Source organism: Leptonychotes weddellii, chromosome 13, assembly GCF_054177405.1.
Source record: "Leptonychotes weddellii isolate Sample4059 chromosome 13, ASM5417740v2, whole genome shotgun sequence".
Lineage (NCBI taxonomy): Eukaryota > Metazoa > Chordata > Mammalia > Carnivora > Phocidae > Leptonychotes > Leptonychotes weddellii.
This window is the reverse complement of record NC_138381.1, coordinates 56275895-56294421: the sequence shown is the minus strand read 5'-3', so window position 1 is coordinate 56294421 and position 18527 is coordinate 56275895. Positions and strand designations below refer to the sequence as shown.

Here is an 18527-nt window from a genome sequence, read left to right as displayed (position 1 = left end):
GCTGAATCTAATCAACGAACCCTTAGAGGGAGAAATCTTTCTCAGCTGTGGTCAGAGGCAGCCACGATGGCGGAGCAACAGGCAGAGTGGCGCAATGAGGAGAGGACCCCACACACTGATGGTGGCTTTGAAGGCTAAGGTGGGGTCATGAGCCAAGAAAGGCTGGCACCTTCAGGAACTGGAAAAGGAATGGAAAGGGATTCTCCCCCAAAGCCTTTAGAAAGAACTGCAGCCCTGCCAACACCTTGATTTTAGTCCAGTGAGACCTGTGTCAGACGCCTGACCTACACAACAGTAAGATGGTAAGTTTATTTTGTCTTAAGCTCTAAGTTGGTGGTAATTTGTTATAGCGTCAATAGGAAACTCATCCAAGCGGGAATAACCCAACTATTTGGCGATTTGATCCTGCTAAAGGATTCTCGGGGGCTTTGCCATCATATTTCTGGAAGCAACAGTCTTTGTGAAGGCTCTTCTATCTGGACAGGGCAAGATCCATGTTCTGGAGCTCTCTTCTGGGGATGGAAAAATCAAATCCTTTTCACAACTGCATAATGAATAGTAGGCTATATTATTTTAACAAATCTGCTTGGGAGTGAGTACAGGATGCTTCCCGTGGGAGGAGGGTTGTAGCATACAGTAGGGTCAAGGTCAAGGTAGCCCCTGCTCTTCCCCTTTTTGGGTCCTGTGCCCCTCCTGGTTCCCAGGTAGTGCCTTGGGCTTTTAACTGCACCTTGTTCTGTCCAGCCTCTGTCTTCAATTCAAGGCCATGTTCAGGTTGGATGGCGCTCCTGGTCTGTGATTGGGATCTGGTCTCACCACTAGCTAGCTCAGTGACTTTGGGGACATCACTCTCTGTTTGGGTTTCACCTACCTTCTTCTGTGAAATCAGTATGTCTAGAAAGCTTTTAAAGATCTCTTTCATCTCTGAAATTAAGAGTTTCTAGGAAGGCTGGTGGAGAATGCCTATTGATGCTTTCAAATGTCACAGAAATAAGCAACATGCATCATTCAACTACCATGGGTGTTGAATGTGGTTTATTTCTCTTAATTGATATATATAGAATTATTTATAGAGAAAAATCACATTTACTCTATTTTAAAGACTAACGAATAAGATCCACAATGTTCTCATGAACAAGTTCTAGTATTTTTACAAAAGTTTGCCTTAATCTGAGTTAGTTTTATCAGCCAAGCTATGTTTACTCTCCCCATACACAGTATGGTGTGAAAGACATACTGGGCTGTTGGTAGTCTTCTAGGTAGCCCCTTTCTTTACTTAGTTCTACTTCAGACTCATGGAAAATTATCCTAATTCCATTTTTCCTTTTAAAATATTTGCATTGCCACTAAAATCAAGAGGTCAAAGCCTAGCCATTCAAGTGAGAGCAGACATGCAACTCCAGCACTGTCAGAAGAGATTTGGATTTCCTCGTCAGGAATGACATTTGAGTCAAGTTATGGAACATATAAGTGAGAGAAGTTTTCATGACTTTCCAGTCACACTTGGAAAAGCATTAGCCAGCCTGACTGGCATGTTATTCATGAGGCTTGGCCAGGAATGACTTTTGAGGAATGATAAAAAGATCGATTTTACTGTTAAACATGAAGACTTTTAATGATATGTTAATTAAATAGATCATTCCTATTACATTATATGGTTGCTTCCACGTCCCCTAGTACTGACCCTTTGCTCCCATTACCGCCCACTTATAGCAGTCCCCCTTCTTTCTCTTCTATGCACTGACCCATTCATTTGTTCATGCATTAAGCACCGACTTGGTCCCAAGTAGTGTTTTGGGTGGAGGCAGCCCGGGAAATCTACAGAGTGAGGAGGAAGAGTGGGTTGGAGGTGGGAGAGAAGGGCAGTGAACAAGGTCCTTTGAGGTGCAGGAGGATGTAGCATCCTCAGGGAACTGAAGAGGGTCAATATGGTTGGAGCTTAGAGTTCAAGGAGACAGAGTGAAAGGTGGTAGCCAGCTACCTCCAAGGATCTCACCAGCCCTTTTCCCATCAAACTTTAGGCTGCTCTTTTTATGTGCCCCCCCCCTCCACTTCCCACCCCATCTCCAGCACATCTTAACCAGCAGCAATAGTTGTATTAACAACAGGAACATCATGGCGTCATGGGGCTGAATGCCTCCCCGCTCCACTCTCCTTCCTCTGCCAGGCGCTTTCCAAACACTGTCACATTGGATGCCCACAACTACCCTATGTGGCAGATACTACTGTCATCTGCCACCCACAACCCCTCTATATTTTCTTCTACTAAACGGTCTCCATTTTTTTCATCCATTTTTCATATGACATAGTCTGATATCCTCTCATCCTCTTAGGAATGCCCATAAGACCATGCTCCAGTTCACCTCTGTCTACTAAGATATGGAGACACTGACAATGGAAGGACCCTGGTTTTCTCAGATCACTAAGGTTGTCACTCCTCTCATTCTGAAAACCCTATTTCTTTGAATACATATGGACATGCAATGAAAATGTTTTTGAGGAATCAATTCACATTTTGGATTCATACCGAATTTAATATTGACGAAGACCTCTAACTTTTCCAACCCTGTGGTGCTGTTCTGCCATGCCTCCGTCTGTACCTGGTGATTCTGTTGTGGCGATGCATATGGGATGATAACCTTCTGCAATATATTTGCATTAAAGTGGGTGCATGCCTCCAGCTTCCACCTTACCTCTCAGTCACACCAGGCAAGATGAAGAACATCCAGAAGTGAATTCCAAACACGAGAATGACCTGAAAAATGACCTTTCCCAGTACAGTCTTCCTGAGGTATAGGGCTCGGTCCACCACCATGGTTCCAAACTGAATGAGGACCATCACCAAAAACGGCCCAGGAACCTGGTCCTCCGACAGTGAAGAGGTGATGTCTGCTGCTGCTGAGTGTTTCTGGGAAGGAAACAACAGGTTCAGGCACGAGTGGCATTTCACAGGACAGCATCACTCTTGCTCACTGGATGAATAGTGGCCTTTGCCCCCAACCTACCCCGAAGGCCCAGAAGCCAAAGACGATGATGACAAAGTCAACAGTGTCAGCCAGGAACATGAGCACATACACGTCGGTCACAGCACTGTAGTCTGGATGGATGAGGTTGTAGAAGAACTGTCTGATGGGCACATATATTTGCAAAGTCCTGCAAAATAGAGATCCCCAGCACTTGCTTCAGGAGGGGCAGGATGGGAGGAATGACCAGATACCGCCATCATTCCATTCCTCTGCATCCCTCTCTCCAAGCAGGTCACACTACCCTCTTCAGCCTGAGCAGAGTCTGCTACGGGTGGCTCCTGCTCTAACAGAGAGTAGACAAATTCATTGCCAAGGAAGGCACTATGGCCCTTTTTGCTGATGAGACCACAGGCCTCCTCTCTTGCTTGAAGCATAACAGTGGTCTCAAGTCCCGGAAATGAGGCGCTGGGTTTGTCACCTGATTCAATGACTCCCCGTCTGGGAGCCCCTGAGCACGCCACTTAGTTCTCTGTGTTTTTGTTTCCTCTATTGTAAACCTCAGGTAAGAAGCAGACCTGAGACTCAGGGCTGCGGTGAGAATTATATGGGACTACATGGCAGTGCTTAGACCTGGAGTCTGACCCGAGCACCAAGGACACATTAGGTAGCCCCTGCTCTTCCCCTTTTTGGGTCCTGTGCCCCTCCTGGTTCCCAGGTAGCGCCTTGGGCTTTTAACTGCACCTTGTTCTGTCCAGCCTCTGTCTTCAATTCAAGGCCATGTTCAGGTTGGATGGCGCTCCTGGTCTCAGAGCCCACATCCAGGGCCAGCCCTGCTGAACCTCCTCCATTCCCATTGCTCGAGAGATGCCTATGTCCCTGGCACTTGGGCGGGTGGGGGGAGGGTGCATTTTGCTAGAGACCAGCTGTGTGATATTGGACCTCAGTTTCCCCTCTCTAGGATGAGAGTGTTTCTCTAAGTCCCTTCCAACTTTGACATCATACACTTCTCCATCTGGTTGGACTTTAGCATGATGATGCTTGGAAATACATACCAGGAATCCTTGAAATCATTTATTCTATTCAAAAAGGAAAACTATGTTTATAAACATAATGGATATAAAAATGAATCACACAAAAAAGTGATTTTTAAAAGCAACACATCCCCTCACACCTGTTAGAATGGTAATCAGCACAAAGACAAGAAATAACAGGTGTTGGTGAAGATGTGGAAAGAAGAGAACTCTCGTGCACTGTTGGTGGGAATGTAAATTGGTGCAGTCATGGTGGAAAACAATATGGAGGCTCCCCCCAAAATTAAAAATAGAACTACCATACGATACAGCAATTCCACTTCTGGGTGTTTATCTGAAGGAAATGAAAACTACTAACTCAAAAAGATATCTGCACCCTAGGTTAAGTGCAGCATTATTTACAATAGTTGAGACAGGGAAGCAGCCTAAATGTCCATTGATGGATGAATGGATAACAAAAATATGGTGTGTGTGTACACACACACAGACACACAATGGCATATAATGAAATATATATATTATATATAGAACAAGTCAGAGAAAATCAGATAACATATGATCTCACTAATACATGGAATCTAAAAAAAAAATCAAAACCAAAACCCCTTCCTCATAGAGACAGAGAACAAATTGATTGTTGCCAGAAATGGGGGCTGAGCAAAATGGGTGAAGGGGGTCAAAGTATACAAACTTCCGTTTATAAAATAAGTTAGTCCTGGGGATGTAATGTACAGCATGGTGACTGCAGTTAATTAATCCTGTACCATACATTAACCTTAAATATTCTCATCATAAGAAAAAAATTTGTAACTATATGTGGTGATGAATGTTAACTACACTTATTGTGGTGATCATTCCACAACATATGCATATATCAAATCATTATGTTGTACACATGAACTTAACCTAATGTTATATGTCAATTATATCTCCATTAAGAACAATATGATAATGGGTCATTTTCTTCTGCCTTACGCAGATATGTCTGTGATATGAGAGGTAACTTCTCTGCTCTTTAGCCCTGGTTTATATGAAACAATTGATACCAGCTCCCTGGCCCTAAAATAAAACACACCATCCAAGTGTCTTCAGGCACTCACTTCTTTATGGTAAATGCTTTAGCTTTGATTAAATGTTCTTGAAGCTTTTCCATATAAAGTTCCCTTTTGCTTCTCTGCTTGATGCTTAAAACACTGCTTCCTTTTTGACTGCTGTTCCGGGTGCTTGTGCTGCCTAGAAATAAAAAGAAACCAAGATGCACTGAGTTACGGGTTTGTTGACATGAATACCGCAGAAGCCCCTGGAACCCACATGGCAGAGGATGGCTTGAAGTGGATTTAGAGGGTGAGTATACACAGGTGCCTGTAGGAACACAGGAGGACTTGGAATCTGCAGTTTCAACCTGCCTCCACAGTAAAATGCATCTGTGGGCTTCTACACCCAACACTGGCTCTTTCTGGCATTGTTATGTGATCTTTATCCCCGGAAGAAAGAGACTAGAGGTGCTAACTGGGGCCCCAGGTTGTGGGAGTTCCAGATTGGGTCCATGACCCATGTCTTTTTCATGTCCAGATTTCTCTAACTGTAAAATGAATATTGGACGACTGAAAGGTGTATTCTGAAGATGAATATGCAGGTGTTTGGAAAGCTTTAGGCATTAGCACTATAAATACAAAAACCCAATTTCTCCAAGAGTGGCAACTGCCGGGCCTGTCTATCTGCTGATGATACTCACTAGTTAATAAGAAATGAACAACTAAAGTATAAATAGATGGCTTTGCTAAAAGTTCCCTTGATTGAATCTAAAAATATTTTCAAAATAAAATGTGATTTATAGCATTCTGGACACACCCAGAAGAATTCTCTGGATATGACTTAAAAACTAGCAAGTGCCCACACGGGCAGTGTCCTGGCCCCTTTTCACAATTACCTGAAGTCTTTGTCCTGGGAAGGAATCAGACATTTTGAAGAATGTTGTGACTGCCCCAGGTCACACAGCTGAGCCAGGATCTGAACTCAGGTCTGTCTGATTTCAAAGTACTTTCTTGTCATATCACAACATCTGTCTCCTTGATAGCACCCAATAAACACCCCTGCCCAAGACCCAGACCCACTAGAACCAGAACAACCAGAAAACTCAGGAGTTATTCTAGCCTAAGGATATCATGGGACAGATACCTCTTTTGGACCTATTGGAAGAAAAGCTGGATCTGGGGGATATCTGGGAGCTGCTTCCCGATCGCTTCCTCCGGATGGCAGTGGGCTGCTCCGGGAAGGATACGTGTACCGACTCTGCCGATGCGGCCAGGTTGATGGATTTGAGAGAATCGGAGGAGGCTCTCCTGCCACGACTGAGGGAGAGCTCATCATCTGACTCTTCCTTGTCTGTGCCACTGTCGGTGATGTCATCTTCATCCCACAAGCCATGGCACTGAGAAAGCATAAGGGACAACTCAGGGGGCCGTTCCAAGGGAGGGAGCTATATTCTGCCCTACAGTATCACATCCCCCATGATTAGAAAGCCAAACGTGAGATATGGTGACTACAGTTGGTGACACTGTATTATATAACTGACATGTGCTAAGAGAGTTAGAATTTAAATGTTCTCACCAAAAAAAAAAAAGAAAAGAAAAAGAAAGGAAAAGAACACAGACACATATGGGAGGTGATGGGTAGTAATTAGCTCCATGGAAGGGGTCCTTTCACAGTGTATACGTAAATCACATCACCACGGCACGTTCACTACGTAAACCACATCACACTTTAAATCTACTACAATTTTTTGTCATTCATACTCCAGTAAAGCAGAGAAAAGATTAGAAAACCAATGGATTCTAAGAAAGCTTATTATCTAGATGCTTATGATGGTCCCAGTAGAGTGAGGATGAGTGGGTGCAGATCATAAGAGTTTGGCTAATTAACTGACATATGGAGGCAGATGATGTTTGGTGGATGGAGTAAGGGTGGAATTAGAATCACTTGACTTGTTCCTGAGTGAAAGCACTTTCTAGAACATATTTCTCTGTGCTTACAAGTAGCATTTTAAATATCAATGGGTGAATTTAGCCCCACTGCCCCATGTTCACCAAGTATCTATACTTGGATAATGATGCTGCCCTTCCCTCAACCTACACAGTGAGATGTGAACCCCTGGATCACCCATGGCTGAGTCAGGAACAGAGCAGCAAATACTTTACCCAAAAAATGTTGGTCCTCATATAAGACAGAGATTATGATGCACTCTGCAGAGTCTTGATTTTGCTTCAAAGAATAAGCAAAAGGGGCTGGTAGGACAGACAGGAGGAAGGACAGCAGAAGAGGCTGAGAAAAAACAGGGACCTTGCTGGTGCAAGATGCTGCCTGGACAGCAAATCCCCCTTCCAATGAACTTGCTGCTGCTGCTCGAAGCTCCCCAGTGAGCCCACTGCCTTCTGGGTTCCCAGACTGCCAGGCTATGCATTTATTCCCCAGGACCTTGCCCAGTCCTCCCTCTGACACAGGCTGTAGAGGATAAGAGCTCCAGGCCAATTTGCCAAAATCCAGTTGGTCAAAAAATAACTTGTAGAATGATCAATTCATTAAAAGAAAAAGTCACCTAATTTACAGACCATTCTTAAATATTAATAGATATATTGTTTCTAAAAGATATTCAATGGATGCTATTCTTATAAACATAGCAAACATTCTAGATTTTCATAGTGAGATTTTTCAACTTCTACTGATTTCTATTAAATCATTTTTCTTTTAAATTATTTTAAAAGTTGTTTCCTCTTTTGCCAACATTTGAACATACTTAGATTCTTTTACTACTTTCATAGTGGCATATTTGTTAGTGATCTCTTCCAATTATTTATAGAATTTCTAGCAACTCATATCAAATAGGATGGTTTTAGCCACTTTTGAAATTTCCATATAGTTTGAGTTGTTTGGTTTCCATAGCAGCACTGTTTAATAGGTTTCCAAAGCTATAGGGTAGTTTTGTCTTCTTATGAAAAGATTTGTCATCCCCAAAACTATTTTTCATATCATTAGTCAAAATTTCAGCATAATAGTACCTCAAATACATTCACCATATATATGAAATTTTCGAAGGAGAAATCAGAGTAAGTATATCAATATGAAACACCAAAATTTTGTTTATTGTGTATTGTATTTGTTAAATATACAATTATAGCTCTTAAACCATTTAAATATTAATGAAAAGGCAGCAAAAATGCCTAAAGATTTATACAAATTTTTAATTGATTTTTTATTTTTAACTTTAAAAAAATTTTTTAGAGAGTGTGAGCAGCAGGGGAGGGGCATAGGGAGAGGGAGAGAGGCTCCATGCCCCATGCACAGCCCGATGCAGGGCTCAATCTCACGACCCTGAGCTCATGACCTGAGCTGAAATCAAGAGGCAAACGCTTAACTAAATGAGCCACCCAGGTGCCCCCACAAACTTTTTAAATGATGCACAAAAGTTGCAAGAGAGTTCTGAAGTGACCCAATCTATATGATTATGTCTTTTTTTTAAAAAATTGAGGTGCAATTGACATACAACATAATACTACCATGTCTTAAATGCAGAAATTTAAACTTTAATTTCTAGAACTAAAGAAGTGATGTTAATATATTTGTTAATATATTCATAACAAGAATTAGTAAACTCTATGAATTCAGGTAACTTATCAGAAGAACTGGAAATTCTAGCCAAATTCAATTCTGGCTAACTGGTTTCCTTGGATAATATACCTTTGCAAACCCAGCACAGCCCTGTGACCCAGGTAAGCCTCCCCCTGAGTGGAGGGTTAAGGACTTGCACATTTTGCAAGGTGTTGAAGACAGAGTGAAAATCCTGACCAAGGTGTACGCAGAGGAGGCCCAGTTTGAAATAGCATGCTGAGTAGGACAGAAGTCGAACACATTGTTACATATGTCTGTATGTGTGTGTGTGTATTAACTTATGTCAGCTTGTTCTCAAAAGGAACTAATGAAGATACTACTTAATAAAATGAATTTGAAATACTTTATAAAAAATGAGACCAGGTTAAAATAAGAGACAGAAGTAAGGTAGTGACAATTGGCACATTGATACATAAAATGTGTATTATGCAGCAATTTCTGATTTTTAGAGTTGAGTAGTGTATTTGCAAGCTTAGCTTATAGTTCACAATGTACAAGACGAAAAACCCACATGGTTTTTCAGGGGGACGACAAGAGTTGCTGAACCTGAGACAGACCATCCTGTAAATAGGTCTTGCCAGAGTAGTGTAATGAACGGCTTTCTCAACAATAAGCTTACAAGAAGCACAGCTTTGGGCTTCACGCAACCATTTAATGTATGGTCTCTCAATAAAGCTAATAGTTTCATGACAAGAAGTATCCAACAAAAGCAATTCTACTAAAAGAAAGTAGCAGAAGTTGGAATCGAGATGAGAGGCAATATGATCTACCCTAAATTGTAGCTCTCTGGTGTTCTGGCTTAAACAAGGAGCAGAATTTAGTGTATTAAGCATGAAGACATTGCACACCATCCAAGCAATTCCCACAAATATGGATTAAGTATGATATCTTCATAATAGAAGTAGAAATATGGGGGAATTTTCTCCCAAATTTATAACAAGTTCCATTACTGAGCACACAGTGTTAGAGAAAATGTCCACTAAATGAACGTAGCTGCTAAAGAAAGAAAAAGAGCATACAAGGAGATGCACTCATTGGCCCCCTGGCCTCATGACCAGTCCTAATGTTCAGGTTCTCCAGGGATATCACAGGTGGCTGCAATCATCAATATGTGCTGGTCAGGTATTAATGTGCCATACCTTCAAAATTGACCGATGGAAGAAAAGAGCCAGGAGCTGAATGAGATCGTAAAGGACATAACCTTCTTTCTTTTCCACTCCTATGATATTAGGTGGGTGGTAAGGTTTATCTTTGTTCAATTCCACATTCTTGTTCCAGGGAAAGAACCCAAATTGGAAGAAATACTTGACCACAATTGCCACCTACACACGGATGATGGAAATTAAAAAAAAAAATTACTCCTTTTAAAAATGGCTATATATAAAAAACAGTGATATAAAAAATTTAAAGATCATTTCATAATTTTGATGATAAGAATGAACATAATTATGTGGAATAATAACATTATCCTTCTCACATGGACTTTAGACCAAGAGTAATATTTTACTTTTGTGAGTGCCTCTGATTGCAGATACATGAGGGTCAGTCCGGTTACTTACAACACCTACTTAAATGATTTTCTCTATTTTTGAGGACTTGGCTAATTTATACTGACTTAATGAGATATTTATATAGTTATTCAGCTATTAAAATACAGTAATGAAGAAAAACTTGAACAAAACGAAGTTTATATTTTATGTATTTCTTTGATTTGTAATCTTTCTGAGCATCTCAGGCAGTTTCGATGCCTATTTTCACTTTCCTCTGATCTCTTTCTTCTCACATTTTATTGCTCCCTGGAAGTTCTCCTCAAGAAGAAATAAAGTAAATAAAACAAAGACTTGCCAGTTATGGTGACTAGTTCAGGGTATAAATGTTGTAGAGAGGTGGTTTGCGACAAAGACACATGAGAAATTTGATGTGCCTCATTTAAGCATCCCTCTAACATCTGTGTCACCAGAGGATAATTACAATATATGTAATTCATCAATAAAAATATTTCAAAAATCCTCTTTTGACCTAGAGTCTCATTTTACGTCTTCTCCTGTCTCTCTGCTTCTTACAGTCAAGCCTCTGCAAAGAACAGTCCTGTGCTCCTTATCGTCTGAGCAGCACCGTCACATCCCGGATGCCAGAACAGAAACCTGAAGACCATCCTTGACTTTCCCTTCTCACTCACACCCCAAACTGTTTTAGTCTCTTACTAGAACTTCTCATTTACCCATTCATCTTCAGCCTCATCGCCGCTGGGTCAGTTCACATCCTCTGACCTCTCACCTAGACAGTTTCCCAGCTGGTCTCCATGCCTTCACATGATTTCATTTTGTGTAAAACCTTGGTAAAGACAAGCATTACTGGGTCATGCCTCTGCTCAAATATTTCCATACCAGGGGGAGAAAGTCCTGAGCATAAACCCTGTTGACATTCCCAAGATCCTGCTACTGTGCTGTCCACTCACAGCCTGCCTTCCAGCCATCGAAAGCCACCTGTCATTCCTGGCACATGCTAGAGCGTCATATGCCTGTGTTTCTTTGCATGGGTTATTCCCAATGACTTGCAGCTCCCTTTGCTTTCCATCCTTTGGTGACTTTACATTCATCCCTCAAGACTCAGGTCCAAGATGTCTTCCACTGAGAATTTGCCATGATAGCCTCTCTCCACTCCACTCAGCCTGCATGAGGCACAGTATCCATCTTTCTTGTATACTCTAATGCAGTTTTGTGTCATATTACAGGGCAGTTCTTTGTTTACAACATATGTTTGCCACATTAGTCTGTGAGCCATTGAGAAACAGAAAAACTTAAAAAAAAACAACAAAAAAAACCTTATTGTCCTTTTCTCAGGCCTAGCACAGTTCTAGGGTTTTGGCACATAGTCTAAGTTGTAGAGTGAATTAACATCAATTTAATTTTCCACTTCCTCACTCCTTGGTGTGATGGAGAAAATGGAGAACCCAGTTTAACTTAACTAGGACGATTTTATTTTATGATGAAAGCTACATATAAGTAGCTCTTGTTCCCTTTTCTAAGTTCTTAGTACCTGCCCTCTTCCACTTCTAGGTTAGAAACTCCCTCACTCAAAGGTGTTAGAGAGAACAGACCCATTCCCCAAATAGGGAGTCATTTATGTCCCAGATCACAAAGTGGTGTAGTGGAAGTAATACTTAAAAATGATTACTTTGGCGAGATTGTGATGGACAGACTACTTAAAATAATAGATATGTATTTGGCTTTACATCTTTTATTTTTATAAGCATTTAAATGTATTTAAATAATTATTATGGAAATGAGATACATAATACTTTAAATTGATGCTTTTGAGATGATTTGGCAAATAACCTTGTTTTATTTTACTGAATTACCTATAAACCTACAAAATTTCTAGAATCTAAATGTACATCCATCATGAGTTCTTTTCTTTAAGGAGCAATTACAGTACCATTGCTAGCGAAAACTTTCCCTTATGAGCCAGGTAAGGAAATCAGCCTTCTTCACAGACCCCAGAATACAAAGAACTACAATAACCCAAGGCACAAATCTATTGAGCCTCCCATTTTATGCCCAATTTTATTGTTGTCATGAAAATTTGTGATCTTCTATATATTTAATAAGGAAGGATAGAAAAGCAGGTTTAGACAATTGGGAAGAGTGTCTCCTGTCCCCTCACATGTGACAAAAATAAGGTAACTTACTCTTGTGTCATTCAGATTTTTAGATAGGCACTTATATGGCTTTGTGTTTTGGTGTGTGGAAACTGGCTTTTAGGCTTAAAAATGGGAAATGTGCCTGTTGTACCAAACTATATTCAAAATGCTTACTGTATTGTTTAATTCAGTGTCCACTCAACTGGACATCCACCAGCACCAGGCACCACACTTAGTTCCGCATAACACATTGTCTCAGTGGTTAATATCATAGGACGGATGACCAGATTTCAAAAGCCCACCCCACCATTTGCCAGCTGGATAACTTTGGTCAATTATTTAGTCTCACTAAAGCTGTTTCCTTCTCTGTAGCACCTATCTTGTGTGAGGTGTGTAATGTAAAAATACATACAATTGCTAGCACTAAACAGCTGTTAATAATAATCGTGTGCCTATCTAAGAGCATCCATCTAGCTGAATATCCTATTTCAACTGTCCTGAAGACAGGGCAGACCCGCCTAGAGTGAATGCCAAAAGTGATTTCCAGGAAGGTTCCACCCCAAGCTTACCTCTGTGTAGACAATGGCCATCATCCAGAATCGTCTACTGGGCCTGGGGACAGACAGCATGGCCCACAGGAAGATCAGAATGGGGAGCACAAGGGTGATCATGGAGGCAGAGACCATGTGGTTTAGTATGATCACAAAATAGCACACCATTTCTGAGCGAGCCACCAGAGTGTTGTACATGGCATAGAACAACAGCAAGAACCGGGGCTGGCCGACGTAGAATTTCTCTGACTCTTCAAGCTCGTCATCATGGAACATCCTATTAAAATAAACAACATGATAACAAATGGTTCTTCATTTCTCCAAATTACTGATTTCCACCTTGCAAGATCCCTCCTGTCCCTCCCTGCTTCGCATGTCCCCAGATTTCCGGGGAAGCCAACCTAATAGCCTATTACAGAAAGAAATGTGGGCACCAGTGTCTACTCTGGACAGCTTTTGCTAGTTCTGTCGTTCACGATGGAAGCACCCAACACTGTGTCTATTTGCTTGACCCTCGAGGTGGACGGCTGTCCACGGGAGTTTCTCTCCCTTCAAGCACAGAAGGCCCAGAAGCGCCCGCGGGGCTCTTACTTGTTCAGCAGCAGCTCGCTGGCCGTCAGCTCGTGAGTCAGGGGCGGTAAGATGCTGGACTCGAGCCTGTCCGAGCGGCTGTCGTCAGGACTCACGGCCATGTGGCTCTGGCCTGCAGAGTCATCCCTCGAGCAGAAGGACAGGCGCTCGAAGCTGACTGCCTTGCTGTAGGACGGCGGGGCCTCCACGTCCCCGTCCTCGGTGGAGTACTGCGGCAGCTCAGCCTCCGGGGTGAGGCCGACGTCTGAGGCCTCCGAGGCCTCCGAGGCCTCCTCCGGCCCCATGTCCGCCGTGGCCTCCCCGCCCTGCCGGGCGTCCCCGGCCGCCGCCTCGTCGTCCTGCTCGGCCTCCACCTCCGCTATGGTCTCCGTGGTCCCCTGGCGCGAGTACAGCATGGTGCACTGCGTGGGCTCGCTGTCCGGAGAGAGGGAGGGCACACAGCCCGGTCTCAGTATCCTCCCGACTCTCCCGGCACCTTCTCAGCACTCCCCAATAAAAACATTCAGAGAAAACTAAATACCCCCCCCCCCCCCGCCTGCTTTATTCCTTCAGGATGTTCCCGTCTGGTCTGCAGAGACTGCAAATGGAAGCCCCTTAAAAGCAAAAAGCCCACAGTGCACACACACGGGGGTTGAAAACCTGAGCAAGTCACGTGACATGGCTCATAAGTTGCTAAACCCACCTATGCACAGAGGTGGTCTAAATCGGGTCAGGACTCACAGCCAGGGGTTCCGGTGTTTATTCCCAAATCAAGACAGAGTTAGCGCAGCATACCTACCATTCTATTAAAGGAGGGTGCCTACTGGAAACAGGAAGCCTCCTTGCCAGCCTGGGTCTGTGGGTGTTGGCCAGGAGGTACTCTACTCTCAGTTCTACACAATGCGTCCACCCCTACCCATAAGGGGAGGATAGGAATGATAAAACATTGGCTAAATTAAACAACTGCATGCTTTATGGGGGAAAAAATGGCATTCTTCTTGAATATCTGTTCCTCCCCCCTATTTTTCCATCCTTTGCCTTTTTCTTCCCGGTGCTTATTACATTTGACTGAATTTTCACCATCTCTCCAGCTCCCAGCCACCCCCACTGGATTCTTTGCTTTGCACATGGAAACACCACCATTTTCCCCACCCCAGTGCTATGGACCCTTGGCCCTTTGAACTGTTGGCTCCACCCCCAGGGTGTACTCCTGCTCTCTCCCCGCCAAAAGACTTCAACTTATTTTCTTCTACCTGCTCCCCTTGGGGGGTGTTCATTCTCCCTAAGCTTCCCTACTTAGCTTAACCTTTTGTTTTTAGCAACCTGTCCATCTCTCTTGTACCTCTCCTTCTTTAGTCCTTTATCTCCTCATGTTACCTGTTATGTCCCTGCTGGAGACTTTGGAAATGAAAATACAGCAGCCACACCAGGGAAATTCATGGCATGCCTGTTTTCACTGTCCACCCCAGCCCCCTGAATGGGAGAAGGGCAAAGATGTTCTGGAGTTGTGGAATCTGGTGGATGTAGAGCCATACTGTATTAGACTCGGAAATTGTACTGTTATTCGAATGGCATATAGTGAGCAGCTAGGGTCCATACACATTGAGATTCTCAAATACACAGATTGTACCCATTTTTGTGTCACAGACACCAGTGTGGACATCACATTGACATCAATGTGAGTGGATGGATGCATGGATGTGTAGATGGGATGGATGGATGATCAGACCTAGGCAGAGCCCTTCGTGGCATCCTGAGACTGAAGAACATTTGTGTGAGCACTTGGTGCCCACTCATGTGTTTAATGTTCCCAGGACCTTGGCCTTCAGTATGGACATCACATAGAAAGCTCTCAGAATGTCAAGGCAAACTGGATTTTTTCCTAGGACTTACCTCGATTAAACAGCCTCCTAGGAAGTTCATGAGATTGGTCACCCTAGACAATTTTCAGAGCAGTGGAGCCAAGCCCACATCAAGTCTAACTTCCAGTTGGATCCTAACCAATTACAAGCATGCTCTTTATGGTTTTGGATCAGGTCTAGCCCTAAGGGATTCAGCTTGTCCTGGTACCTTCAAGACTCAGCCAAGTGGAATGGAATAGCATGTGCCTGCCAGGGGACATCTCAAACGGCCAAGGCATTCCCATCAATGCCAGCCTCCAGCATACTGCAGCACTGTTTTAAGATATTCAGCTGCCAACTAAAATAAGTTAACACCCCTCTGATTTACCACTATGTGCAGTCAAAATTAAAATTTGTCTTGGATTGGGTTATTTTGGTGTCAGGATAAGCACAATGTAGCTGATGTTTCTGTGCCCCCATGGGCCATTCTAAAAGGCAATTCCAAAAAGAACTTTTGGACCTTATGTAAATAATTTCATTTCTAAATGATTATGCTTTTATGGTAGGATTTAATGAGACAACTCAAGCCCAAAGCAGTGCAAGTTACAGTCTACAAAGGTGATATATTCTACTGCATCATAATACTCTTGTCTAAAACCAATGGCAAAATATATTCTAACTTTTACAGAATTATTCTTATCAACTAAAAAGACTACAGGTGGCATATTTTTTCTTTCCTATTGCATGTGTCTTTCCTGACACATTTTCCCCTGTGAGGACTGCCTACATGAGCTCTCAAGGAGGAAGCACGCTTATTTCTTTAAAAATGGAAAGTGTAAAATACTTACAAAACGAGGACAATGTTTATGATAAGGATTTTTAAGAAACTCCTAACAGACAAAAACTGAAGAGCGGTTAGTTTCAGAGAATGCCGTCCTGGGAATGAGCAGTTATGTCCCAGAATGAGGAGCGGTGATGCTCTGGTGAGTCATGCAAATTCTTAACATAAAAATTAATAAAACAAACAAACAAACACATCACAAGAACTTATATCTGCAATGACATGAAGGGGAACAAGTGAGAAAATTCTGGAACAAAGCATGCACGAGTTAAGCACCTTGATGCTAAACTGCTACTGTCAGCTGATGAGGAGGACATATCCATGCTGAACATTTTACGAAGCCTAGGTCGAGCACGCTCACTTGTTTTAGGAACAGTTTCTGGTCCATCTAAATCATCAAGGGTAGATTGCCTTGAGAACAGCATGGTTGCTTCGGTGTAGCAGCTAGCAGCGCAAACAGTCACAGAGACACAGGGTTAAAACACCAGTGGTACATCAGTTTACACGCGGATCAGTCGACCGACACACCGCCATGCAGCAAACCACACGCGACACCACCACTACGGATGCCGACACCACAGCGGGGCTCAGGGAAGGGAGGTCGGGGGGGCCTGGCTGGCTGCACGGTGAGACACCGCGGTTCTCGATTTGTAAAAATGTATCAGCTGGTGATGAATCATGAATGGTCCCCTCTCCGGGTCGGGCAGGGAACGGGAACAATGACAAGTCCCAACATGCCTTGCGCAGAGCGGAATTCATACTTTATAACTTTGTAACTGAGCTTTTTGCTGTTTTCATTAAAGACAATATGTTTTATTTGGAGCTCCCAATTCTGAGTGCATTGAAAGCATTTTGTAACCCAATTGCGGAAGCAGAAATATCTGCTCGTGTAAAATGTATACAGAACATTTTAGTGTTTTAAAAATAACAGTCTCCAACAATGAGAGAGGGAAGCTCAGAAATGACCACAAGGAACTGAATTGTCCACCCTGTTTTCTGAGTGGTATTCAGTTAAGCCAAACTAGATGCCTTGCGTGGAGAAGAGATGCTGGTTTGATATGCAACCGGATATAAACCAACATCCAAGAAAAATAAAAAAAGAAATAAAATGGTACCAAAAACAACAACAACAACAGAGGAAGTCTAGCGACGGCAGGGTCATTTTGTCTGTTAACTTCTCATTTTGTCTAATGACTTTTTTTCTTCTGGATCATGTTTTGGGTCTTGGCAGATATTATTAGGGCGAGAACCCATTGGCTAAAATCCTCATGTTGCCCCCACGGAGCAAAAATCAGGGAGGGAATGGTGGCGGATTCAGGACTGAGGACTGCGTGAGCGACTAGAGGAGAAGAAGCAGACACAGTTACGACGTAGGCATCATTTCAGTGCTGACGTATAGTTTAACCCAAAGGGGGACAAGCACCCCAAAGAGCCTCTGAAGGAGGCTACTAGAATAAGCATCTTCCACCCCGAGCACCAATGGCCTGGCTCCTGAACGTCTGTATTTAATTTCCTATTTTTAGAGGCGCACCCCCATGGCCTTTTAGGGGTTTGCAGGCAAAAAAATACCGTGTACCCTCCCCTGCGGCCCTACTCAGATTTTCTGCGTGGGAACCACTGTTGGAATCCTGAAGTCTGACTCATCTTGTTAATGCCTAGGTCCACTGTCGCAGCAGCTGACCCTCACATCCCACACCATCCCACCCAGTTGGGTTCTGTGGAGTGTGACCAATTGGTGGTCCAATCCAGGGCAGTTTTAAAAGTGAAAGGGAAGAGGAGGAGCTTTCTGATAACAGGCCCAGATGACAAGCCTGAAGGGACAGCTGCTGTCACCTCGTTGATCAGCCCGCACTTCGAGCCACCTCGGGGCACACGGCAGCCTCTTAGGTGACATGTTTCAGGGGAGAACCACCTCCTTCATATCTAGGAATGCTCCTTAGACTGTCATCTAATGTTTCTTGCACAATTTAAAAGAATTTATTTTCTGGGAAAGTAGATGATATCTGATTTCATAAAACAACCATTAAAACAAGTGCCATTTTACAGCTGGATCTGAAGGAAATAGTGACTTTTGCAGTAAGTCAAAGGGAATACAAAGTCATTTGTTGGGCTCTCATCCCATCTGCAGTACGCCCAAAGGTGAAGATGGGTGACAGGGATGCCGGCACAGGAGCGTGGCCTGTGGGACAGCCCCACCCAGGCAGGGTCTCCGCCCAGGGGGCGGGGCCACATCAAGCATGCGCAGCCCCACGGTGGGCCAGTGCTAGACCCTGTCTAATGACACAGGTGTCTCCGAGTGAACTTCCACACTTGGAATCGCTTCTTGGGAAGACTCCTGCCTTTCTAGAAATCAGGTGGCTTCTAGTAGACTTTTTTTTTTTTTTTAAGATTTTATTTATTTATTCATGAGAGAGAGAGA

General features: G+C 43.2%; 1 protein-coding gene across 1 annotated transcript in view; it reads right to left on the bottom strand.

Annotated features, from left to right (window-relative positions):
- Window positions 1-2565: 2565 nt before the first annotated feature.
- PIEZO2 (piezo type mechanosensitive ion channel component 2) overlaps window positions 2566-18527 on the bottom strand; it is a 330637-nt gene continuing 314675 nt past the window's right edge. The window contains exons 33-40 of the mRNA XM_081802552.1: window positions 16385-16552; window positions 13448-13861; window positions 12875-13133; window positions 9802-9984; window positions 6176-6428; window positions 5098-5230; window positions 3006-3153; window positions 2566-2908 (exon numbers count right to left, since the gene is read on the bottom strand). Coding sequence (XP_081658678.1) covers window positions 2690-2908; window positions 3006-3153; window positions 5098-5230; window positions 6176-6428; window positions 9802-9984; window positions 12875-13133; window positions 13448-13861; window positions 16385-16552 — 1777 coding nt within the window. The 3' untranslated portion in view covers window positions 2566-2689. The remainder of the gene's footprint in view (window positions 2909-3005; window positions 3154-5097; window positions 5231-6175; window positions 6429-9801; window positions 9985-12874; window positions 13134-13447; window positions 13862-16384; window positions 16553-18527) is intronic.